Below are 27648 nucleotides of genomic sequence, written 5' to 3'. Positions count from 1 at the left end.
ATGTGGTCTATTCTGGAGAAAGTTCCATGTGCACTTGAGAAGAATATGTATTCAATTGCGTTTGGATGTAAAGTTCTGTAAATATCTGTGAAATTCATCTGGTCCAGTGTATCATTTAAAGCTCTTCTTTCTTTGGAGATGTTGTGCTTAGAAGATCTGCTGATTGTAGATAGAGCTATATTCAAGTCACCAAGTATAAGTGTATTATTATCTAAGTATGTCTTAACTTTGGTTATTAATTGATTGATACACTTGGCAGCTCCCATACTCGGGGCATAAATATTCATGATTGTTAGGTCCTCTTGTTGGACAGACCCTTTAAGTATGATATAGTGTCCCTCTTCATCTCTTACTACAGTCTTTGGGATAAACTTTATCTGATATGAGGATGGCTACCTCTGCTTTCTTTTGAGGACCATTTGAATGGTAAATTGTTCTCCAACCTTTTATTTTCAGGCTGTAGGTGTCCTTAGGTCTAAAATGAGTCTCTTGTAGACAGCAAATAGATGAGTCTTGCTTTTTTATCCAGTCTGAAACCCTGCACCTTTGGACGGGATCATTAAGCCCATTCACATTCAGAGTTAGTATTGAAAGATGTGAATTTAGTGTCATCATAATACCTATTCAGTCCCTGTTTTTGTGGATTGCTTCCTTGGACTTCCTCTTTCTTTTACAGAGGCCCCCTTAATATTTCTTGCAGAGCTGGGTTGGTGGTCACATATTCTTTCAGTTTCTGCCTATCTTGGAAGGTCTTTATCTCTCCTTCTATTATGAATGAGAGCCTTGCTGGATAAAGTATTCTTGGCTACAGGTTCTTCTCATTTAGGACCCTGAATATATCCTTCCAGCCCTTTCTGGCCTGCCAGGTCTCTGTGGAGAGGTCTGCTGTTAATCTAATACTTCTCCCCATAAAGGTTAGGGATCTCTTGTCTCTTGCTGCTTTAAGGATCTTCTCTTTATCTTTGGAATTTGCAAGTTTCACTATTAAATGTCAGGATGTTGAATGGTTTTTATTGATTTAGGGGGGATCTCTCTATCTCCTAGATCTGAATGCCTGTTTCCCTCCCCAAGTTAGGGAAGTTCTCAGCTATGACTTGTTCAAATACACTTTCTGGACCTCTGTCCCTTTCGCCGCCCTCTGGAACCTCAATTAAATGTAGAGTTTTTCCTTCTGAGGCTGTCATTTATTTCCCTTAACCTATCCTCATCTTTTGTTTTTCTCTTTTTTCCTCAGCTTCCTTTCTTGCCATCAACTTGTCTTCTATTTCACTCACTCGTTTTTCTACCTCATTAACCCTCATCCTTAGGACCTCTATTTTGGATTGCATCTCTAATTGATTTTTAATTTCAGCCTGATTAGATCTAAATTCTGCAGTCATGAAGTCTCTTGATTCCTTTATGCTTTTTTCCGGAGCCACCAGTAGCTTTATAATTGTGCTTCTGAATTGGCTTTCTGACATCGAATTATAATCCAAATTCTGTAACTCTATGGGAGAGAGGACTGTTTCTGATTCTTTCTTTTGTGGTGAGTTCTTCCTTTTAGTCACTTTGCTCAGTGCAGAGTGGCTAAAAACAAGTTGTACTGGAAAAAGGAATGAAAAAGGGGGAAAAAAGGGAGGGGACAAAAAACAAGGAGGGGTATCCCCTGATTCTATATATTGTAAGTCCCTAGACTTTCCCTTGAACTTTCCTGCGCTGCTCAGTCAAGAACTTGCTCTTCTCCTGTCCTTCCAACTGGTCTTCTGGGGGAGGGACCTGCTGTGCTGATTCTCAGGTGTGTGCACCTGGGGGAGCTGCCCTGCCCCCTGCCAGGTGCACGGATCATTGGGAGCTGTTTATCCTATGAGGCCCCTGCTCCCTGGCGGCCCCCCTCAGTCCCAGGCACAAGGTGTCCCAGGAGGAACAGCAACAGTGGCAGCGGCCAGCTCTCCAGCCCTGGAGTCAGCTCCAGCAGCAACCACCGCAGTCTCTGGGTCTGCGGGGGCCTGACGCTCCAGGGCGGGGGGCGCTGCTCTACACAGCTCGGGGCCGCTGGGGGCAGGAGCGTCCTCACTGTCCTGTGCCCTCCCGGCCTCCGCCTGTCCCGGGGGTGGCGGGGGAGCACTAGATCCTGGGCTGTGTCCCCTGGCGCCCTGGGCTCCGGAGCCTGCGCTGCTGGATCGCGCTCCCGGCCCGCAGCCCCCTCTGTGTGGAGCCGCCTCCGAGCTGCTCCAGGCCCGGCGGGCGCGCCCTGCAGCCCTTTAGGGAGCTCCGCTGCGGGGTGTGGCCGCTCTCCCCCGGGCGCAGGTGCTCTGTTAGTGCTCTGGGAGCCTCAGGGCATTCCCCCCCCCCCCGGGGTCCTGCCAGAGCTCCCGGCGAGCCCCTTTCCATCCAGGAAGATTGGTGAAGCTCCTGCTTCTCCCGGCCTGGGCTCTCCTGTCCTGGGGGCTCTCGCCGCATGGCCTTAGCCCGGCTCCTCGCAGGCCCCTCCCCCTTGGAGGTTTTTTTATTTCTTTATTTTTTTCCGTCTTCCTACCTTGATAGAAGCCCGAACTCTTCTCACTGTAGGCATTCTAGCTGTTCTCTCTTTAAATCTCAGGCTGAATTCGGAGGTTTTCAGGATGATTTGAAAGTTATCTAGGCAAGTTGGTGGGGACAGGTGACTTGGGGACCCTGCTCTTCCTCCATCCTGCACCGCCTCCTCTTATTCCAGGATTATTGTGAATGGAAGCTGTCAGGTAGACATTTTTGTCTCATTTCTAAACTTAAGAAAAAGCTTTCAAAATTCACCACTAATCATGTTTGTAGTAAGTTTTGAAAATACTGGATACCAAAAACATATTAATGAAAGATTTCTCTAGTCCAAATTTTCTAAAAACAAAAACAAATTAATTTTGAATTTTTGTTAAATTATGTCAAATGCTTTTTTCAGAATCTATCTGGAAGACCAAATGATTTGTTCCTTTTCCCTGTTAATGTACTGAATTAAAATGGCAAATTTTCCAATGCTAAACCACAATTGGGAATGGGAGACCCACTTGATTACAAGGCATTATCTTTTTTATTTAATTCCAATTTTCAGTTGCTAATATTTTATTACATATTTTTGGCATCTATCTAAAAGGTGCTTGGTTTGTGATTTCAAGTAGGTGACTGGTTTTCAATTTCATTTTCTTATTGCTCTTGTTGAATTTTTTAAATCAAGATTATGAATCGGTTCTGTTCTCTAAAAGATTTGTGAGATTAATCTTATTTCTTCCTAAATTCACTAACCAGTTTGTGAATATTTTGCTAAAAAGGATACCTTCCCAGTTAGAGTTTCATCTAAATTATTACTTTTACCATTTCTGAAATAATGCTATAACCTTAGAACTTTTTAAAACCTTATACCCAACTTCTACATTATGCCTCATGAATTTACTCCTATGTGTAGCTATTTATTGATTGCCCTTTGAAGATAATATGCATTATTTTTTTCTGAGGGCCTAGAAGGTTTTTATTTTGGCCTTTGTTTTTTTTTTTTTTTTTTTTTTTTTTTTTTTTTTTTTTTTTTTTGTAGTTTGATGGCAATGAACCTAGGTGTACTTTTCTTTTTATCTTTTCCTCATGGAGTTTGTATGCAGTCTCCTGAAAACATAAGTTGATGTATTTTACCAGTTTTGGAAAGTTTTCAGTTATCTTTTTTACAGTCTGAGGGTATAATGATAATATTGGACTTTCTGAGTGTATTCCATATAGCCCTTAGGCTGCTTTCTGATTTCCCACTCATTTTCTCCTATACTTCAGTATGGATACTTTTCTACTGATCTACCTCCATGTTCACCAATCTCTTCTTATGTTATGACTTAATCTGCTGTTAAACCCACTATTTAATTTCAGTTGTTAAAATCTTCACTTATGTTAAAATTTCCCTTTGACTGTGTTTTCTTAATCTAAACTTTTGATCTGTTTTCTCCTTATTCTTTATTTTCTTTGGCATTTCCATTAGTTATGTTTTGAGATTTTATCTTCCAACTCCAACATCCCCAGAGGTTCTGCATCTTTTACTTATCTGTGTGTATATATACATATGTAATTTATGATTTATAGCTTCTCTTAGTTTTGTTCAGATTATCCTATCTCTCAGACATGGTTTGTGGCTACAGGTCAGTTTTGCTAATGCTCAATCTACTTCCAGTTTACCCCTGATTCTAGAGTTACCCTCCAGGGATTCAACTGACAATCATGTTTGCTGGAATCCCCTCCCCTAGCGGGTCCTAAACTCTGACCTTGGTCACCTCAGCACTATAAGACTTCAATGAATTTTGCTCTGCTTCTCAGAGGTTTTTGGCTTAGAATTTTAGTTCAATCAAATTAATAAGTACCATAGAAATGTTTCAGATAAAATATTGTGGGAGTTCAGAAGCAGTGTATTTCTAGCTGCAGTGACTAGGAAAAGTCAGTGAATGTGGTAGCACGTGAAAGGAACTTGAAGGATACCAAGACACTGCAATAAGAAATTTCACTATACTACTTTACCTTAAGAGAGAAATTGCATACTGTTCTATATTCAGTTCCAATATAGCCCAAACTTTTTGAAGAGTATCTGCAACACTGGAATTTTCCTTTGTGTCTGAAAATAATAATTAAAAATAGCAACGTAAAAACTATAAGATGCCTGAAAGATCATTTTGTTCAAAGCCCTCCCCTTGCAGATAAGGAAGCTGAAATTCACAAGGTGATATCCAAAGTCATGGGCTTTGATCACAGCAAAATCATGTTTAAAATATAAAGCAATTATAAACTTCTGGTCGAGAGCTCTGTTCACTAATTTATGCTGTTTCCCTTCATCTTCAGTTTAAAAATCATAAAGTGTTGTTCTAATTGAAGATTCTCATCAAAGAGTTCACAACAGGGGATCTTTAATCACACCAAAAGTTCCTTATGAAAGCTCTTACGCCAGAAAAAAACAATTCATCCAATTTTTCTAAAAACCAATGGCTCAATCCCATAATCCATGTTGGTTTAGGAGTAGATGATTTGGTAAGAAAAATACAAATCCATAGTAAGTGGCTCAAATTTAATATGCCAGAAACTAATTTTTCCCTACTTACTCTATTTCAATTTCTTCATAGTACTTACCAGTATCTGAAATTGATATCTCAAAATATTTACTTGTCTATCATATGCCTAGCATCCTAGAACACAAGATTCATCAAAGCAGAAACTCTGTCAGTTTAACTGACTTCAATAAAGTCAGAATTTAGAACAATGCTGTGCACACAAGTTATTCAATAAATATGCGCTGAGTGAAAGAAATGCAAATACTATTAAAAACATTATTAAGTTATTCAAGTTTTTGTTTCTAAAAAAATCATTGTTTAAATATAATTTTTACAGCATATGTGGACAACAAAAAGTATATTTTAATATATATTCAATTTGATAAATCTATATTTACTTTTTCTAATAGAATAATATCAAAATCAAGCAACAGTAAATTTTTCTATCACACAACTATCCAATGCAGTTTACTTATTTTATATTTGTGTGTCTAGAGTTTTCACTGCTGAGACAAACATTTTGATCATTCTCATTAACTACTTCAAAAAGAGACACTTAACAACAAAATTCAAAGAATTTTGAAAAATTCCAACAGAATTCAAAGAATTTTATTGGAAATAAGACTTTCCTTATGAAACAAAACTTGCAGAATGAAAATGATTATAATTTTTGCTTCTGCAGTGTTTAATTTGAAGCTGATAAAAACAAAAACTTTTTCACAAAAATAGTTTTATATATGAAAATAATTTGAGAAAATGCACTCATAATTTGACTTCATAGATAGAATAGCTTTCAAATGCATTCTGTGCTTTCTAAATATATGACACATGGACACATGAAAGCTTCTTTCATTCAACTCATTCATTCTTTTACTCATTCCTTCATTTCTTTCTTTGAAAAATGGTCTAGAGATGCAAAAATATCCATGACTTAGCTAAAGCTGACTGCTGTAGCATTCTACTAGACATTGGAGATACATAGAGGGAAACATTGGTTCCCTGTTTTTAAAGACTCATGATAGATTGGGAAAACATAGCTGATCATTCACTGATTCATTATTTCTTCAGCACAAATTTGTTGTGTGCTTACTCTGCCAAGCATTCTGGGAACAGAGAGTGAGTGTGCTGACACTCATTCTGACCTCAAGGAATTTCAATATTTATAGAATTAAAAAGAATTAGCCAAATAATAAAGTAAAATAATTCCAAAATGCTTTTCTTTAGCACACAAATATTCACCCTTACATACACAAGGTTCATCTTATAAATGATTGGAAAATGATACCTGGTATTCTAGCTCTCATAAGCAATCTGACATAAGTCCCTCTCCACATGGCTTGAATTTTAATTGCAGCTGCTACCTCCTCAGGAAAATATTCTTTATCACTTACTGGTAGACAATATTTAACATCCACCCATTCCGCTGGAAAGAAAAAAACAAAGCTTGGAACTGAAAGTTAAGTTAAAGTATTTAATCCTTTCCCCAGCTTTCAATGCCTTTAACTTCTGAAGTCCCCTGACATATAAAGTGCCACTATGACAGATTTATCTTTATATTTAATATTGTGCTCTGCAAGTGGTCCTTTTTTGGAATTTAAATATTCTGGAGAAAGGAAACACTACATATTCACACCTGAGTGAGCTACTATTAATTCTTCTGTGAGAGTAGTAAAGGGTTTCCTTCAAAATTGAAAGAAGTTGTTAAAACTGCATGAATAGAGCTTATGGAGAGGAATAAAGGGGAGTTACATGGATCTGAAGATCTTCCCAGAATTTCTCAAATCATACATAAGTGTTAGTGACTTTCATAGTCTTTCAGGGCAAAAACAAATAAAACAGGGATATTCTGGGCTTCCCTAGAAATATGTGAACTTGGGGACACCAGGCAGATCCTTGGAGCCTGTGGGCTTTCCAGAGCACAGCTTGAATTCTCCACCTGTTGGTATAGTCCAAGACTACCTACTCCACAAAAACTTTGAGCTTGCTTATCTTACATAAGGCTAGAAAGTCCTTTGTTGAACAAATATCTAAAATTATTCAGTACCTAAAGAAGCCTCTTCTAAGGAAGAATTGAGCAACTCCAAATCCAAAACCAGAGCACGAAATGCAAATTTAAAGTTGGGAGGAGGTTTTGTTATTTGAACTTTTTTCAATAAGCGCCATAAAGAAATGTGAAAAACCTGAAAAAGATAAAATACATTTTTTATTTTTTTATTCATAGAGATGCAGAGAGAGAGAGAGAGAGAGGCAGAGACACAGGCAGAGGGAGAAGCAGGCTCCATGTAGAGAGCCTGATGTGGGACTCGATCCAGGGTCTCCAGATCACGCCCGGGGCTTCAGGCGGCGCTAAACCGCTGCGCCACCGGGGCTGCCCAACGTTAGTACATTTTTTAAACCAAGAAAACAACATTACCTGAACAGAGAAGCTCTAAAGACCTTTAGATACTCTAAAAATAAAAATGCATATTTCTCAGATGCATGATATAACAGAAGACCTCAAAGTCTCACTCACCCAGCAGGAGACCAGAATTATTTCTCATCTTCCTATTTCTAAATTAATAAAAGTTAACCACTACAACAATGTTTATAATATATGCTCAATCAGAATATAACTGGTTGAAGAGATAGAGTGAGATGAAAAATATGGCTTTATGCTAACGCAAGTTAAATTCTTTATTTCATTGGTTCTAAAATGCCATCCACCATAAAACACACTATTGTCTCATGTGTTACCAAAAAGAAAATACACTATTTATACTTTTTTATCACTTTCTTATTTTCATCTATGAGTATTTACTTCCCACTGAAAAAGCTCTTTGGGGTTTATTTAGACAGAGCTTTTTCATCATACAACACACTTAAACATACATGAAAAAATAAAATAAGCTACATAAGCTGGTTAAGTATTCTGAAAACATTCATATTCAAACTCTTACTCTTGCAAATCACTTTCTGAAAAGACTTAATATCTGTATTTTCCTATATAATTTTGTCATTTGTGTTGTCAAGCTTTGAAGATGCTTCATGGCCTGAAGTGTGCTCTTTCATCCCTGGGGTGCTGCTCAAGCCACCACCCCTATTCAGTAGGTGCTGGTGCTGGCTCATTCCTGATCCTACCAAAGAGGACACATGGAAGGTTCTTAGATTAGAACCAGAACACATATTCCTTATTCCAAGTTTTTTCATGGTTTTTATCTTGAAACACTGAGGGATTCCATTTATCCAGTCATACCACTAAAATAATGACCAAGTCTCAGCACATTGCTGCTATCTTACTTTTAGTTATTTATTTGTCCAAAGGGAGTAATGTGCTTGGTGGATGATGTAAGGTGCCAGGGGCATCACTTAAGGTGATTTTTAACCAGCTACTTGCTCTTCTTCTCTCTGTCCCTGTGCCCTGGGGGGGATAGGGTGGTGTCAGCCCAGTGTAGGGAAAATCCCCGTCCTTTCATGTTTGAGAGGCTCTATAATGTCATTTAATTCTCTCCCACAAAGACGAGGCATTTGTCAAACTATATACATATTTCTTTTGAAGCAGTGACAATACGAACCCTATGAACAAGTCCATGTGTGTGCAGAGAATCCTGAAGGCCACCTGGCCAACAATGATTGTAAAGAATCACCAATTAAAAGACACACTCTGACTTCCTTCTGATGTTAAAGTGTGAAAACAAATGTGCATCCTAGAATGGTGAAATCCAGTGCCCTTCAAAGGCATATGACCATTGTACTTTCTGCTTAGTGCACATCTTCTGACTATTCCTCACCCCTCCCCATATGTTTAGACAGGGATCTAATCTCATAATCTGTATTTGTAACTGCCCCATTAGCTAACAATGGTGAGTAAAACTGCAAGCAACCACCTAACCCAAGCTGAGCAAATCATTACTTTGGTTGAATAACTTGAAATCAGGATCAAGAATTTCTAAGCTGGCCTCATATGGGAAATTGATATAAGTCAGGAGTCAGTTTTTCCATGATATGAACTTAGGAGTCTATAAGGAGAAAAAGAAAATGAAGAAGATAAGTTCTAAGAGCTGTTTATCCCCTCTTTGAAGTTCCTCACTGAGTCGTTCCTATCTTTAGGTGTCAAGATTTCCCTATATCCTTACAATAAATTAACACATCCAGCTCCTTGTTATGACTTTAATCAGTTAGATGTGTTTTGTGACATGTTAGTAAAATGTTTCAACATCTAAGATAAAAATAAGAAAAATATATGATTACGTTAATTTTCCTACTCTGTGTTACATTTAAGTGCTCAGAGTCCTTGATCATGTTGATGTTACATCACTCTGGGTTACATGTGACTGTTGATGACAGCAGTGAACTCAGACCTGTGAGCAGAAAGGGGCCATTACTCTGACTTCCTGATTAACACACATGCATGCTAGAGAGTGGGTATTAATCCCTGCAACAGATGCATGGATTCACCACATCAGTGGAGATTTTAGGGATCCAGAGGACTAGGCATGCTGGGATATCCTCTCAAATGTAAAACATAAGACACTGCAACTAAAAAAAGATACCAATACTTAATAGTCTTCCCCGGAGTTGGTGATAGTATATTTTGCTTTGGGGAATATTATTCTAATGCACTTATTGAGTGACTTAGAAGGCCATCAGCTTTAAGTGGGATCCAAAGCAAGAGAAAGATCTGTAAGAGATTTGAGCATCCCAGGAAACAAAAAAAGATCACCTGGTCCAATTCTGTTGTAAACATGCTAATGAAAGAGCTCCAAGAAAACACATTAATGTTATTTTCTAGTGAAAGAATCCTTATCTATGGGATATTTATAGTATGCTGCACTAGATCCATCTGGATTTATGACAAATTTGGAATCTATCAATGTATGGGATGTAGCTCTGAAGAAATGTCACATAACTATGTAATATAAAAGTATAGGGCAGCCCAGGTGGCTCAGCGGTTTAGTGCCTGCCTTCAGCTCAGGGTGTGATCCTGGAGACCTGGGATCAAGTCCCACATCAGGCTCCTACATGGAGCCTGCTTCTCCCTCTGCCTGTGTCTCTGCCTCTCTCTCTCTCTCTGTGTGTGTCTCTCATGAATAAATAAATAAAATCTTTTTTAAAAAGTATAAAAATATTTAAAAATATAAAAGTATTTCACGGCCAAAATAGCTCCTTTTTATGCAATGCACAAAGGTACCTTACATATTAGATCTGGCCTAGGGACAACAGACTCATGCATAAGTAAACAGGGTGGCAAGGACAGGAATTATGAAGGGTTCCAATAGTTTGGGCTCTTTCACCCAGGCTTAGCTGTCAGTAGCAGAAACTTTAATATGATATCATCCTCTGGGGATTCCAGTCAGCCACTTGGTGGCAAGTTTATGTTGGTGGGCTTCTTTCAAGGAGGGGTAGTGATTTGTCCTCACTAGCATTGACACATACCTCAAGTACAAGTTTGCTTTCTCTTTCCTTGATGCCTCTGCCAGCATCATTATCCAAGGGGTTACAGAAAATCTGATTTACAAACATCATATTCAGCCTAACACTCCCTTGGACCAAGGGTCGCATTATACAGAAAAGACTTAACCACTGGAGAATGTCTGGGATTCAATGGTCCTAATATATACCATAGACACAATTGATAAAGGGGCACCTGGGTGGTTCAGTCAGTTAAGTATTTGCCTTTGGATCATGTCATGATCCCAGGGTCCTAGATTGAGCCTCCATCAGACTCCCTGCTCAGTGGGGAATCTACTTCTCCCTCTGCCCCTTCCCATGCTTGTGCTTGTCCTTTCTCTCTCTCCCTCTCTCTCTCTCTCTCTCTCTCTCTCTTAAATAAGTAAATAAAATCTTTTTTTAAAAAAGGAGGGGGGGTGATGCATGGGTAGCTTAGTGGTGAGTGTCTGCCTTCAGTTCAGGACATGATCCTGCATCCAGGGATCAAGTCCCACATCAGGCTCCCTGCATGGAGCCTGCTTCTCCCTCTGCCTGGGTCTCTGCCTCTCTCTGTGTGTGTCTCTCATGAATAAATAAATAAAATATTTTTTAAAAACTTAAAAAAATAATTGCTAGAATTCCTGGTAAATTGGAATGGCATATAAAATCCTCATTTAAGAGGCCAACCTGAAGATGACACCTGACAGAACTGACACAGTATCTTCTGGGGCACAGTATATATGAACAGAACCAGAAACCAACATGCAGTGTTGTATCTGTAAAAGCTAAGTCATACAGGCCTAGGATTCAAAAATTGGAAGTAGGATGGATATCTCTCACCATTATTTCCAGTGGTCCATTTGCAATAATCAGTGTTCTCTGTCCCAAAAGGTAGTTTGCTAAATTGGAGGACCTAATTCCTGGGGATGGATGTCAAGGAATGTTTCCATCTGGGAACACAGTATGATTTACAGTAAACCTAAGTTATGATATATCCCTGGTTGCTTTGAGCTCCTCATTCTGGTATACAAATAGGAAAAAAAAAGAAACTAATATAATTGGTGTGGGGGGAGAATTTACCCTGATTGTCATGAGGTACTAGGGTTTCTGCTGCATGATGGGACAGGAAGAATCATGCCTGAATTTGCTGAGACACTTCCTGGTGCTTCAGCAGTGAATGATTAATCATGGCCTAGAAAGAGTAAGGCAATCAAGGTGTTGTGCTCATCAGGATTGAAGGTTTAGGTCACCCACCAGGCAACAAGAACAACTGAAGCTTTGGTTGGAAGAAGGGGAAATCTAAAATGGCTGGTAGAGGAGAGAGATGTTGAATACCAGCTATGGCCTGAGGGCCAGCTGTAGCAGTGGAGACCAGAGCCTTCTTGTCATATGATGATTTAATTATTTGCTTATTTTTAGAGCTTGTGAACACCATCTTAAGCTATCTAGAGCCTCACCTTGAAGAATGGATAACAGAGTTCACTTAAGGGAGGCAATCAGATTGGTTGAAGAATAAATCATGGCAGGTATTTCTTGTAGATTACTCATGCTCTAGGTGAGCAGATACAAATTTCAAAAGCAAGGCTTAGTTCTCTCTATGGAAAATAAAGGAAGAGACACTTTATCTCCCCTTTTCTTAGATATCACTTTAGAAAACTTGCAATTCAAGTTCTTTCTCCTTCTCTTTGAAGTGTATGTAAGTCTTTTTAATGGTTAAATTTTGGGGATTACCTAATATAAGATATATATTTTTTTCAAACAGAAATTATCCTTCTAGGAACATCATAACTTGAACATGCTTACCCTGAAGTGCTGTGCAGTTAGTTCTTTATTCTGGAGGGGTATAGGGTAGTGAGCTGTTTGTAAATCCTTCAGAGCCACAGACAGTTTACCCTTATCTCTGAAGTTAACAATCACATTTCCAACAGCTTTCAAAATTGTTAAAGACTGCTCTGTAAATCGGTAGCTCTCCTGTGAGGACAAAACATAGCAGCCAGATTCACTTTTTTAAAAATTTAAGTCTAATTAAGCTGACAAAAATTTAATTTCTGTTAATATATTAAACTTCTATATAGTTGATTCAATAGTTCTTTATGAAGTGTTTGCTTGATCAAGGCATTTTGCTAGGGGCTGTGATCTCAACAATATAAAACAAGGGATATGATTCCTGCTGCAGTGGAAACACATGGAAAGAACACCTAGTTCACATTGGGAGCCAGGGGAAATTCCTCTACAGTATTAATACCCAGACTTAGTTCTGAAGGGTGTCTAGGAATTAGTTTGACAAAAGTTAGTAGGAGTGGAGAGCTGATAGTGAAGAGTTCAGGGAGACAATGATAAAGATTACAAAGACAAGAAAGTGAACTGGCTCCCTCCTGCTTCTGGGACTGCTATTGACTCTGAGGAAACAATAAAAGCAAAAAAGGAGACAGGGATACCGAAAACAGTATGGAAGTTCCTCAAAAAATATAAAACAGAGGGCAGCCCGGGTGGCTCAGAGGTTTAGCTCTGCCTTCAAGCCCAGGGCATGATCCTAGAGACCCGGGATCGAGTCCCATGTCGGGCTCCCTGCATGGAGCCTGCTTCTCCCTCTGCCTGTGTCTCTGCTTCTCTCTCTCTCTGTGAATAAATAAATAAAAATCTTTAAAAATAAAAAACAGAGCTATCATCTAATCTAGCAATCTTACTTTTGGGTATATAGCCAAAGGAAATGAAAATAGGACATTAGAGATAGCTGTACCCCCATATTCATTGCAGGATTATACTCATTTGCCAGGACATGGGAACAACCTAAGTATCCACCAGTGGATGAATGGATAAAGAAGTTGTAGTGTGTATGTATGTATGTGTGTATATATTGAATATATACATATATATACATAATGTGTATATATATATATATATATACATGCATACATACACACAAAATGGAATATTATTTAACCATGAGAAGAAAGGAAGTCCTACCATTTGTTACAATATAGATGGATGGACTTTGAAGGCATTAAGTAAAATAAACCATACAGAGAAAAACAAGTATTGCATGATATCATTTATATGTGGAATATTTAAAAACAAACACATAAACAAACTCAAAAACAAGTAGAATGGTTGTCAGGGACTTGGGCGTGGGAAAAATAAGGAAAGGTTAGTGAGAAGATATACACCTTCAACAATAAGATGAATAAGGTCTGAAGATCTAAATGTAAACCATAGTGACTATAGTTGATAGCACTGTATTATACAATACAGTTAAGGGAATAGAACTCAAATGTTACCAAAAAAACGCTGTCACCAAGAAAAAAAAAAGGTAAGTATGTGAGGTGATAGTTATGTTAATTATTAATAACTAGATGGTAGGGATCCTTTTACAATGTTTATGTATATCAAATCACTACAATGTCCAGTTTATATAACTTAAAATTTAATTTGCCTACTTTACCTCAATAAAACTGGTGAAAAAAAAGAAATTGGATATCAAATTGCAAATCTGTAGGTCAAAACCAAAAAGAGAGTCAGTGGGGGGTGGTGGGGAGAAAGAGAGAGAAAGGGAGAAAAAGAACCCTGAGGAATTTGTAGGTTATTTTGGTTGGTGTGTGGTAGGTAATTAATGGATAGAGGAGTGGCTGCCCAGAGCAGAGGGTGCTTTGAGACAGCATTTAAGAGGGTGAAGTTGGAACAAAACTTTGTAAAACTGTTTTTGCTCCTTTCCTAGGGAGCACTATGGCGTCATCATTGCTCCTTGGTTCCCTGCAGAAATTTTGAGGAATGGCCCAGCAGCTATGTGTAAATAGTACAGATTCCCTGCTGGGGTGAGCTAATGAAGACAGATGCAACTGACTTGTCCCCTTAATGCATTTACCATTCTATGACCTTCTTCTCAACCTCCCAAAGCCTAGAAAAAGCCTCTCTCAATGGTGTTTCTCTCTGAGGTGAAACCATGACCAGAAAAGTTGTCTGGTCAAGCAGCAACTCTGAAAGTGATCACGTACAGCTCTGAGGAGCTTGAGTCTCTCTGCTCTTGGACTAGTTTTTCTCCTCTTGCTTCTTCATTAGGACTGAAGAATAATAGGGTCTGACTTTCAGCCTCAAGGATTTTTTTTTTCAAGATTTTATTTATTTATTCTTGAAAGAGAGAGAGAGGCAGAGACATAGGCAGAGTGAAAAGTAGGCTCCCTGCAGGGAGCCCCATGCAAAACTCAATCCCAAAACCCTGGGATTACGACCTGAGCCAAAGGCAGACTCTCAACCACTGAGTTACCCCTGCACCCCAGCCTCAATCATTTTTACAAGATGGAGGAATTGATAACCCCAGGGAAAGATGAGTTCACAGACCAAAGTAAGTAGACACCTATGAAGTCAAGTCACCTAAAGAAAGAAGCAAACTGGGGATCCCTGGGTGGCGCAGCGGTTTGGCGCCTGCCTTTGGCCCAGGGCGCGATCCTGGAGACCCGGGATCGAATCCCACGTCGGGCTCCCGGTGCATGGAGCCTGCTTCTCCCTCTGCCTGTGTCTCTGCCTCTTTCTCTCTCTGTGACTATCATAAATAAAAATTAAAAAAAAAAAAAAAAAAAAAAGAAAGAAGCAAACTGGATAATCCATACTACCTAAAGCAGAATTTTTTTTTAAAGAAAATGAAGAAAAGATAAAACAAGAATTTAAAATAATCAGGATAAATATAATTAAGGGAATAAGAGACATGTACTTATAAGGTGGGCTTACTGATCTTCCTTCTATTGAGCAGGAGGGAGAGGACTGGTGAGAAACAGCACAGCAGAGAGGAGGCAGTCATGGGGAATCCTGCACAACCACTGTCTGAAGAGGTAAGAATCCATGACTGAGCATTTCTGGGCCACAGCAACATTAGCAAAGAGAGCTGTTCCTGAGCCATCTTGTTGCTATATTAACCCAGAGATTTACTGACTGGCTAAGAGGATCCTGCCTTTTTAATATGAGGCTGTGCTACATGGAGATGGGTTTGGAGGAGGTGTAAAACTGAACTGTGTAGTGGGAATGCCCCATGCAAACTGGCCTCCAAAAAGGCAGAGGCCCACATATCTAAAGAAGATGTCTTGTGGATGACATCTAAAACCAAGACAGGGCCTCAGGGGAGATGCTGGGACTATTTACCTTGCTTCTTCCTTCAGACCCTGTCAGAACAGAGGAGCAAGAGACACTAAGAAGAGGCCAAGAGAAGAGGAGATAAACAAGAATGACAGAATTTTCCATGGATCCTCTTTCCCCGAATCCCAAACACTCCAAATTCCTTAGGACAAGGAAGGGGTAAAAGGACCATATGATACCACATTTTAAACTGTAATGAAAAGGACTGTACTGATCCTCTATTCCCAAAGACCAATATGCTAGGAGACTTAACTGAGATTCTAACAGATGTGAAAGGGGATTCCACAGAGCAGAGGCAGTTGTTGGAGAAAACTAAATTTATTTTATTTGTATCCCTGCAGAGTTTAACTTATTTATTGTACATGTCACTTGGGGGAATTTCTTATAGAATACTTATAGAATTTCTTATAGAAAACTTATTAGTTTTAAAAAGTAAAAACATGGACAAGTTGAATAAAAAACAGGAATATGACTTAGATCAAAATCTGAAAATAAAAAAAATCTTTGAAAATAAGGCACATATAAAAAAAGAATCACAGTTGCTTGCATACTTACTGGCTCAAAGTTGGGTAGTACAACATCTTCATCTCCAATGACAAAAGTCACCATGCTGCAGAGGTGTATGGAATGCCCTATGGGGGAGTATGCGGTGAAAAGCAGCATATGTCTCCTAAAGACAATGGAAAATATATGAGGACCAATGGGCACCTTTGTTGTAGTCCTTGCCTCTATTAGTTGTTTGGTGACAATTTATGCTCAAATGAAGTCAAAGGTTAGTGAGAGTTGAATTCTTTAACACAGACAGGATAAAGACCTTTGAATTAGCACTCTGAAAGAATCATCAGAGATCATGGAATATTATTGTATTACTTATATAGGACATAAAATGGTTACACTGAATGACAAACTTACACATGATGGAGGTATCTTCCCATACACTGCAGTCACATTGCAGGAGACTAAGTCCCGATTTTTCCCTACAACAATAATTCATGGTGCTACAGGGCTTTATAGATTTCAGAGTCATTTCATAGTCATTTCCTCACAAATGCATAATTTTATGTATGTTGTTTGTGTCTCTTCTATCAGGTTGTGGTATCATTTAGAGCAGGGACATTCATTTCCCCTCAGTTACATAGCACTTAGCATATGTTCAAAACAAAACATTCATGCTGATAGGTTAGATACTGTGGGGAAACACGTAGATAGAAAGATATACATATATATATATATATATATATATATATATGTATATCTTTATTATTCCCTGTTCTTGGTTGTCTTGATGGAGGGGTACTCAAAATAATGACTTCTGGGATAATCTCTCTATGCCAAGGAAGGTGGCCCTCAGCTCGGCTGGGCCTGGGCGACCCCCTCTGGCGCTGCCACCTTCTGAGATGGGCCCACCCCAGGTGGTGGGTGTGGGGATGGGGGGGGCGAAGGGGCGTGGTGGAGGTGCAGCATCGCCGGCTGCTCCCCCAAATGCTGCTTGCAGCACCCTTCACCCTCTAATAGCCATACTTAGCCTCAGCCGGAGCCTGGCCTTTAACTTATAAAGTGCAACCTCGTGCTCCACCCTTAGCTCCGGGAACTCTCCATGGACCTTATTTTTATACAAGATTAATAAAGATGTTTGCAAAAGAAAAAAAAAAATAGGGCCTTATTTTTTTTTTTAAGTGAGAATCTTTATTTTGACAAATAAGTGCAGTATAAAATATTCGGCCTGAAAAGTAAAAAAACAAAAAAGAAAAAAAGTAAAAATAAATATGTTTACAAATTATTGTAGAAAGAATACAAAAGGGTTAAAATTCTCAATGAGGAAAAACCAAAATGTGTCCAGTTGTATAAAGGCTCTTCCCGTATAAGAAATGGGGATAAAGCTGAAGACCCAGTTTGGTTTCGCTGCTGAAAAATGTACAAAATAACTTAGAAAAACCAGTCGAGGGATCCCTGGGTGGCGCAGCGGTTTGGCACCTGCCTTTGGCCCAGGGCGCGATCCTGGAGACCCGGGATCGAATCCCACGTCGGGCTCCCGGTGCATGGAGCCTGCTTCTCCCTCTGCCTGTGTCTCTGCCTCTCTCTCTCTATCTGTGTGTGACTATCATAAATAAATAAAAATTAAAAAAAAAAAAAAAAAAGAAAAACCAGTCGAGGTCAAACGTTGTGAGCCTACTACTAGTACCTGCCTACATTTGATGTCAGCAAAATTGATAACCACAGTGCAAGGCAGAGCAGGCAGTAGGACAACCAGGAGTTCTCCATCCAGGTATCTATTCTATGTCAACATTCAAGTAAAAGCTGAAGAAAAGCCCTTAGTGAAGTCTGAGCTCTGCATTTGGCTGACCGGATTTCCTCCATTGTGGTGCTCAAAATACTTTATTTGGCCAGCAAAAACACGGAAGAGCCTGGAACAGCTGCCTTTAACAAATTCCTGCTGCCTCTTCCCAACCTTCATGGGTTGGGCCCAGCACCAACCAGCCGTCTTATCAGAAGCTCGAGGTCTGTGTGATGCAGCAGTGTTGGCTGCGCCTGGAAAACCCTATCTGGCCCTATCTCTCTAGGGTAGATGTGAGAAATATTTTTTTTTTGATGTGAGAAATATTGAAGAAGTTCTAAGATTTAATGTTTTCTAGGAATACTGGATGCTTGCCACACATTATTTCAGCCTTTGATTTTGCTGTGGGCTTTGCTTTTTCTTTAAGAGCCATAGCTTTTCATTGATTACATAGGAATAACATGATTGGTCTTGGGAAATCCAGCAAAAATATTTATTTCATCTGAAACAGGAGGTACTATTTTGAATTTTATTTATTAAAATCAAAAAACCTTTTTGATTATGCATATTTTCTTTAAAATGAAAAACATGATCTGCTTAGCCAAGTTAATCTTAATTAAAAATAAATCTACAGGTAAGATTAAAAACAAACCACAGGTTAAAAAAATAGAAACCATAGGGGAAAAAATGCTATGTTTCTCCATTTGTTTTTAAATATCATAGTGCTTCTTGCCAAGGAATATAAGATTTACAAGAAAACAAAAAGATTGTTTAATACATTAATTTTAGGCAATGCTGATTTATTTTATTTTATTTTTTAAAGATTTTATTTATTTATTCATGAAAGACATAGAGAGAGAGGCATGCAGGGAGCCTGACGTGGGACTCGATCCCGGGACTCCAGGATCACGCCCTGGGCGTAAGGCAGACGCTAAACCACTGAGCCACCCAGGGATTCCCGGCAATGCTGATTTAAACCATATTCTTTCATAAGAAATTATCGAACTTTGACAATTCTGAATCTCCCGAAAGAAGATTCACTGAACAGCATTTCTTCAATGTATTTGTTCATAGAATTATTTTTCTGAAGAATCTTAATAACAGATCTGTTTCTTACAAAATCACTTTAGGAGACAATATCTTAAATCCCATATTGTATGTAGTAGCCAATGGTTTACAAGGCTTCAAAAAATTCTTCATATGGGAAAAATAAAGTCACTCCGTACCCAACAGGCAGGCGAACCACTGTAGCCTTGGTAGCATATGTATGAATCTTCCTAACAAGTTCCCGTGGTTTCAGAGATTTCCAAGAAACTGATTCAGCTGTAAGCAATCCAGGCTCTATGTGGGGGCTGTCTTTTGTTAAAGCTAGGAAGAGGGAAAAATGTTAAAATTTAACTTTGAAAGTTTAGCTGGCCTTCACAACATTTTAGTAATGATAATAATAATATCAGGAATTAGATGTTTTCTGAAAATACTCGTAAAACCTGGAGAAAATACTCTGGGTAAATAATTATTGGGAATAATACTGAAGTGAGACTCAAGTCTTCCTCTCTGTCCTATTTTCCTCCTCAGAATAATCCGTCACATAAAGAAACAAGGAACAGAAGAGTTAGTAAGAGGACAGACAAGACTGTCTCATAGGAGTAACCCATCACTTTAATCATCTGAGCACAAATCACAATGCCCCTAGAGATGCAGTTTTAAGGAAGAAAAGCACCACACATGGGATAATAGATTTTCCTAAGATAGTGACAAAGCAATGTGGAAATATCCCATTGTTTAATCTACGTTTTTACTTTTAACTCTCAGCTCTATGTGTAGAAATAGCAAATAATGAACAAAAATTTAATTTTAACATTATATGTTCCTCTTAAAATGAATAAAGAACATAGACTATTCTTCATCAGTAGCTAAGACCAAAACACTTTTTAAATTAAAAAAAAAATTGAGACAAAACCGACACGTTATTGTATTAATTTTAGGTGTACCATATAATGATTTGGTATTTGCATATATTTTAAAATGATTACCATGAAAATTTAGTTAACACCCATTACTACACACAATTACAATTTTTTTCTTTTAATGAGAATCTTTAAGATTTACTCTCTTAGCCACTTTCAAATATACAATACAGTGTCATTAACTATAGTGTTTTAGGACATGCTGTGGCTTAGGAGTTATTAGTATATATACTAAGCTTACACTATTAAGTTTGGCAAGTTTACTCAACAAATATTTATTGTCTACTACTATACACTAGATACCATTCAAAACATTGGCTATAACTGGGTGGAAAATCATAGTCCCTGTGATCAAAGTTGGTAGTACGTTTAATAGTAAGCATTCAGCAAATATTTATGGTACCTCCACAGTGCCAGGTAATATAAATTTGAATTATAGATAATTGGATTTTGCTGTTTACGCTTTGCTTTTTCTATAAGAGCCATAGCTTTTCTTTGATCACATAGGATAAACATGATTGATCTTGGGAAATCCAGTAAAAATATTTATTTCATCTAAAATAGGAGGTAATATTTTGAATTTTATTTACCAAAAATAAAGAAAACTTTTCAATTATGCATATTTTTAAAGATTTTATTTATTTAGTCATGAGAGACACAGAGAGAGAGAGAGGCAGAGACACAGGCAGAGGGAGAAGCAGGCTCCATGCAGGAAGCCCGATGTGGGACTTGATCCCGGGTCTTCAGGATCACACCCTGGGATGAAGGTGGCCTAAGCTGCTGAGTCACCCGGGCTGCCCCATATTTTCTTTAAAATGGATAATGTGATCTGTTTAGCCAAGTTTATCTTAATTAAAAATAAAACTACAGGTAAGATTGAAAACAAACCATAGGTAAAACTATAGACTGATAAGAAAAAAATGTTTCTTGATCTGTTTTTAAATAAACAGATTTGGGATCCCTGGGTGGCGCAGCAGTTTGGCGCCTGCCGTTGGCCCAGGGCACGATCCTGGAGACCCGGGATCGAATCCCACATTGGGCTCCCGGTGCATGGAGCCTGCTTCTCCCTCTGCCTGTGTCTCTGCCTCTCTCTCTCTCTCTCTCTCTCTCTCTCTCTGTGACTATCATAAATAAATAAAAATTAAAAAAATTAAAAATAAATAAATAAATAAATAAATAAATAAATAAATAAACAGATTTAACTTTAACAAAACAGGCCAGAGAATGGTGTTTTATGCATATGTTCAAGGGGCTGGTCTCAGAGAGAAGCAAGAACAGTCCATCCATGAGAGCAAGAGGGAAGGTGACTAGAATTGTGAAGAGCTCCTTATGGGAAGATGAGGTGGGTCATTCCTGATTTTTGTCTATCTGTCCAGTGAAGATAGCAGTAAGGTCATCCCCTGAAAATGCAAGAGGATGAGAGCAACGGTTGGGGAAATCTGGAGGTTTGAGATAGTCATCCATGAGGACAAGAGCGGGCAGTGCATGAACCAGGGAACCATGTGCATGGCCATACTTAGGGGCCCCTTTGAAATGTGTAGCCCTCAGTTGAAAGTGGGGCTAGCTGACAGGATTATTTTTCCTCCAGTTGCATTCAGCTACTCTGATGCACACAGGTAAGGTGTATGTATGCACAGGTAAGAAAGAATGTATGTTTTTCAATAGATTTTAAAAGACCCAAGATGATGACGTATAGAGGTAGAAAGAAACACAGAGAGACTAGTCATGCCAGAGACATAAACACAGGACTGAACAAGGAGAGGCAGAGGTGGCAAGAGGGAGCATCACCAATGATATCTGAGAAGCAAGAGCATCATAGAAGGTGGTATAAGGGTGACTCTTGTAGAGACTTTGGAGAGGAAATAGTTTCCTATCCAGAGCTTTAAAATCTTGTATTTCAAAAAGAAAAAAAAATCTTGTATTTCCCCTAGACTGAATGAAAGTAAGCTGGGCTTAAGACTATAATTTTCTCATATCTCACTTACCTCCAGATTCTCCCCATCGTACCAATGCAGAAAAGGAAACCAGTAGTTCAATAGGTTTTAGACTATCCACAAATAAATAGTAGGATACACGTTCATCTGAGAACTGCAAGAAATCAGGTGAATCATTGAACTTAATATTTAGTCTATCAATGCTGTATTTGCCACTTTAATAATAATACAATACCTCATTTATAGAGGACCTACTGTGCTCTAGACACCACAATAAGTACTTTACAGTTTTAATGATATAAAGAAAATCATGCTGGGTAAATGTTGGCAATAGTCTATGGAAGCTGGGTCTATAGGATCTGTGTGAAACTGACTGCTCTGTCAGAGAGAGTCAAAACTCTTCATGAACAAAGTAAAGGAGTATGCTTGTTCCAGAAATAACAAATGGAGGAGACTGGGCTGATGGCTGAGCAGTGCTCTGAGAATGCAGGTTCCTGATAACTTTGGCAGAGAATGGAAATGTCTAATGGGGTTGTGTTAAGGTATTTTATAGGGCAGTATGTGATATAAACACTTTCTTCCCTTTTTTTACAAGAGTTTCAGAAATATAGCCATTGCACATTTGTTTAAAGATTTTATTTATTTAATCGAGAGAGAGAGAGAGAGGCACAGGCACAGGCAGAGGGAGAAGCAGGCTCCATGCAGGGAGCCCAACGTGGGACTGGATCCTGGGTCTCCAGTATCACACCCTGTGCTGAAGGCGGCGCTAAACTGCCGAGCCACCGTGGCTGCCCTAGCCATTGCACATTAATGTACCAGACTGGATTTTTGTTTTGAAGGTGCAGGAGAGTACTGAGTAAAACCAGAACTACCCTTAAAGGACAGCCACATAAGGGTTACATGAACATGAACTCAATCCATCCTGTATGGGTACTGTTAACATCTATAATCATGGATGAAGAAACTGAAACACAAAGAGAATAAGTAATCTGCGAAAGGTCACAGAGCTTGCAAGTAGCAAAGCTGAGACTCAAAAGTAGGTCTGTCTATTGGCCAGCAACAGGGCTGGTCTTTGAAACTATTGTACTTTTATTGTCTCTCAACTGCTTGCTGTTTCAATGACTGATGGCATAGGGTAAGTGTGTTAAATTAATTTCATTGCTATTATACATTAAGAGCTTTCATATCATTTTACACAATATTTAAATAAACAATTAAAATATGATACAAAAACCTCTAGTGATACTGTGAAAAATGCAACCTTGTTATTTAATCAAGTATGACAAGATTGCTAGAAATGCTCCAGACAACATAAATATGTTTTAAATGATTGCTTCCCCCAATATTTTTCAATAGTAAGCATTTGTCATTTATCTTTTTTGTTTCCTTTTAGCTGCCACATGTTGGTTATAAAGATGGTTGTTTCAAGCACTCAAGTATTCACTCTCTAAAATTATGAAGGAAGCTGAGGGTTGCCAGCCCAGTGTGCATGCCAGAGGAGGAGTTTCTGCACAGAGCTCATCTGCTGCTATTTTTGAGAGTCTGAGAATTTGGGGACAGTATGACCCTGGAGGTCACAGGGAGGTACCCTGGTCTAGTGTCTGCACAGGGCACCTCTGGGTGTCCCCTGCCCCACCTACATACTGAGCACCAATGGAGCAGAAAGGGGTAGAGAGCATAGAAATGTGCTTTTGTCTTAGGAATAGCATGTAATTCAATAGATGCTAATTGAAATCAAATATAATGAATTTATTTGTGCTTCAGTTATTCATAAATCAAACATTTTTAATGTGAATTTATACAATGAAGCTCAGGATTGAACATAATCAGATGAATCACACTTGGAGATATGAGGTAGCAGAATTTTGCTTATTGGCTGTGTAAGGAATTAAGAATTGATTTTGGGGGATCCATGGGTGGCACAATGGTTTAGCGCCTGCCTTTGGCCCAGGGCGTGATCCTGGAGACCCGAGATCGAATCCCACGTCGGGCTCCTGGTGCATGGAGCCTGCTTCTCCTTCTGCCTATGTCTCTGCCTCTCTCTCTCTCTCTCTGTGTGTGTGACTATCATAAAAAAAAAAAAGAATTGATTTTGTTTTGTTTAATATAATTACGAATTTAGAAATGCTTGATAGATTTGAAGGTGTTTTCCACTGGCATGATTTAATAAAAAATTTACATAAAAGAAGGAAAAGAGAAGAGATCATAATATATTTACCTTGAATTCTGTTTTTTGAAAGTTAAAGCAATATGAACTTGGCTTGTGAAAAATATATATGTTCCTGAAAAACATTATTTATAACAGGTTACCATTGTCATATGCAACAGACCAGTACTATATGTTAATAAGTTTCTTAGAATCAAATAATTACAGGCAGAGGTAAAGACAGACGAAAAATTTTAAAAATAGTAACAACCTAGAAGAAAAGTGGTTGCCAAGGGCTGGGAGTGGGGGAAATGGGAAGACACTGGTAAATGGGTGCAAATGTCCAGTTATAAGCTGAATAAGTTCCGAGGATCTAATGGATAGCAGGGTGACTATACTTAATACTGGATTGTATCACTGAAATTTACAGAGAGTAGAACTTACGTGTGTCTGCCTCCACCCTCCAAATTGGTAAATGTGTGAGGTGTTGGATGTGTTAACTCGATAGGGAGAATCTTTCACAATGTATATCATTTCATCACCATGTACATTTTAAATATCTTATAATTTTATTTATAAATTATGTCAGTTAAGCTGGACAAAAAATAATAAAAACTGCATTGAATTAGTTGTCCAAAAGAGACAAACATGATCCCTCTCAGTGAATAAACTATCTTTATTCTGATCAACAAATAAGTGTCTGAGGGTGAGCTGAAACTGGCCTGAGATCTGGCTCTTAATATTCTGTGGACAATCAACTCACCTATTTTTCTAACATTTTTGTTTGATATTAGATCAACACCAGACTAATATTGCTTTAACTTTTTTGAATGATAGCTAAAAATTAATGGTTTACATATCTACTATAACTAATGGACACAAAATATTTATACTTACTGAAAGCATACACAAAAGTCTTCAAAATCCAACCATATTTCTTTAGAAACACTATTATTTATTGTTGCAAACTCCTCCTGTGATTTCTCCTGTGTTGCTGTTGTCTGGCTGACCAAATCTCTTTCCAAACTATATCCTTCACCCTGATGGGCTCCGTCATTCAGCCCAAGTTCCATCAGTTCGTCTGTGCATAGCAGGAAACAAAAATGTCAATTGCACCTATGTTGTTAAATAGGGAGTTCCTGAGATATGGGAAATTATAGAGCAGAGCTTGCATAGTGAAGTCTATTTTTGAATAAAGAAAAAAAAGTTTCCTGAGGCAATCCTTTACATGCAAGCCTCATATATGGGGAGATCCATGCAGAGACACATTTTCATACACTTGGAAGAATTTAATCCTAACTTAAATGGCATAGTGTTCAAAATTTGAAATCGCTCTCACAAATTTGCGTGCCCATTCTTTACAGATTATAAAGTTCTAGCAGAAATTAGCTAGGTTAGGTACTTAACACCTGCTCTAGGCAGACATATTCGTATAAGAGGGAATGGCTCATGCACCAGAAGAAGGTAGAACCTTGGAGAGCTATTGCAATAAATATATTTCAAGAAGCCATTGAACTGCTCCCCACGGTTAGTGATTCTGCATTTTATCTTAGGTTGATCAAATAATGTCATGAAGGTCTTAGAGGCTTCTTGAATTATAATGTTACATGTGCACATGCCACAAAACTCGTTTTTTTGGATTTGAGGATTGGCCAAATCTTTGTTTAGGAACTGGGGAATTGGCAATGGTTTCCATGCTTTGATCATCACATGCATGTATTAAAACACACGAACTGTACTTGTGAGCCCTTAATCAGATCATCTTTTATTTGGACTTTAAGCATGAATTTGACAAGTGAGATTATCTGATTTTTCTAGCCCAGAGTAGATTAAATTTAACACATCAGAGGAGGCCCCTGAGAGCCAAGAGAAGGGAGAGCTAAGAGCTGTCAAGAAGCAGAGGTCCCTTTGTGCTTTGATGTTAATAGAAGTCATGAGAAGATTATTAATTTACCTTTTCCAAGGATAACTTGTGAAAGAATATTACTCTGTGAAGTGAAAGGAACACATTAAGAAACCATTTATAAATTCAGCAAAATATGTTAGCTATCTAAAGCACCAATGTTTTTAAGTCAATACTTTCTTTTAATCATTGAAGAAACAGATTTCTGCAAATGTTACTAAAACATGATAAAGCAGAAATTTGTTTTTAACCTTAAAGTTCAACGATGTGAATTTAATTAAATAATTGGCTGAGGGTTTAAAGTTGTGACATTAAAACATTAGAACATGAGAGTTTATTAAACGATTGAGTCTTAAAAGTTAAACTAAAACAATAGTATCCTTAAGTAGTTATTCTACTTGGTATGAAGCACCCGGCATTGTTATGGACTGAATATAATGAGATTATAATTAGCAAGTAATATACAGAATCTAGAAAGGTGGATTTCAAATTATAAAAATGGTTCTTCCAAATTTTAACAGGGAAATTAAGTTGATTTTGCTTTGTGCAACTCTGCTTTCTCTGGAACACAATTAAAATATGTGTAAAAGTAAAATGTACAAACTCATACAGACAAATGATTGATGATAGCAACAATATTTTGGGTGATGTAAAGGTAGGTGATAACAGAGCAAAGCTAACTGAGAAGCAAGTGAGAAGCAAGCCCATCCATGACTTAGGGCCCCAGAAATAATTAGCAGGCATCTGAGAAGAAGAGAATGATACATGGACCCATATCAAAATATAGGAATGATTAAGGAACAGATAAATCCCTACTTTGCCCTAATCCTTTCTGGTTTAGCATCTAGCCTTCTTCTGCTTAAACAGAACACTAGAAATTGCTTCATGAGGAGAAATTAAATGAGAAATCTCCAGATCTGGGTTCACAGGTACCGTGGGAAACAAAAAAAGCTACTATGCAGAGAGGAGAGGAATTAAGTGAAAGTCCACATGCTAAACTTTGAGACTTTCAGCTCCTTTGTGCTGCTTGGCTTCTGTAACACTGATGGATAAATGTATACCAAACTCTGTGACCCATTCTACCCCAGGAGGGAGATTAGAGGACTCCTAACTGGAGAAACTGACCAAAGCCAGGGAAAAACATCAAGGAATCTACATTTGGAGCTAATCCTACCCCCAGATGAAGCTCATTTATCCCCAATTATCCTAAATTAATTATCCTGCCAGCTGACAAGCTTATCATTTCTATAAAGCCACTTCCAATCAGCAGCTCTTTAATGCCATGAATTCCTTAGATATATATGTGTAACAAAGTATCACCAGACAATGAAGGATGGAGTCTTAATGAGAGCTCTTAGAAACTAAAAATAGGAAAGTGAAATAAACTCAACAGAAAGTCTGGATGACAAAGTTGACACAAAAGACAAAGATATTAACTCTGTAAATATTTTAAAAGAAAACATTGGAGAAAGCTTCATGACTTTGGATTTGGCAGTGATTTGTTGGATATGACACTAAACAACAACAACAACAAATGTAAAAATAGATAAATTGGACTACATCAAAATAAAAAAATTCTGTGCATCAAAGGACAAATCTAATACAGTGAAAATGCCACCTACAGCATAGGAGAAAATATTTGTAAATCATGTATCTGATAAAAGGGTAGCATCAACAATAGGAACAACAAAAACCAAATAAACCAATTTAAAAATGTGCAAAGGTCTTAGATATTTATCCAAAGAAGATATACAGGTGACCATCAAGCATATGAAAAGATGCTCAACATCACTAATCATTAGGGACATGAAGATCAAAAGTATAATGAGATATAATTTCATACCCGTTACGATGGCTACTCTTATAAAATAA

At 38.2% G+C, this 27648-nt stretch overlaps 1 protein-coding gene across 3 annotated transcripts in view; it reads right to left on the bottom strand.

The window, feature by feature from the left end:
• The window catches only part of ADGB (androglobin), a 161532-nt gene that overhangs the window by 54565 nt on the left and 79319 nt on the right, over positions 1-27648 (bottom strand). For all 3 annotated transcript variants that reach the window (XM_025422508.3, XM_025422506.3, XM_025422507.3), the window contains exons 14-23: positions 25828-25861; positions 24771-24954; positions 23946-24009; positions 21779-21881; positions 19053-19194; positions 16107-16221; positions 12231-12398; positions 7066-7201; positions 6307-6444; positions 4498-4591 (exon numbers count right to left, since the gene is read on the bottom strand). In XM_025422508.3, coding sequence (XP_025278293.1) covers positions 4498-4591; positions 6307-6444; positions 7066-7201; positions 12231-12398; positions 16107-16221; positions 19053-19194; positions 21779-21881; positions 23946-24009; positions 24771-24954; positions 25828-25861 — 1178 coding nt within the window. The remainder of the gene's footprint in view (positions 1-4497; positions 4592-6306; positions 6445-7065; positions 7202-12230; positions 12399-16106; positions 16222-19052; positions 19195-21778; positions 21882-23945; positions 24010-24770; positions 24955-25827; positions 25862-27648) is intronic.

The sequence above is a fragment of the Canis lupus genome, chromosome 1 (genome assembly GCF_003254725.2).
Source record: "Canis lupus dingo isolate Sandy chromosome 1, ASM325472v2, whole genome shotgun sequence".
NCBI classification, from domain to species: Eukaryota; Metazoa; Chordata; class Mammalia; order Carnivora; family Canidae; genus Canis; species Canis lupus.
Note: the sequence above shows the minus strand (reverse complement) of the source record. Positions and strands in the feature narration are given on the sequence as shown.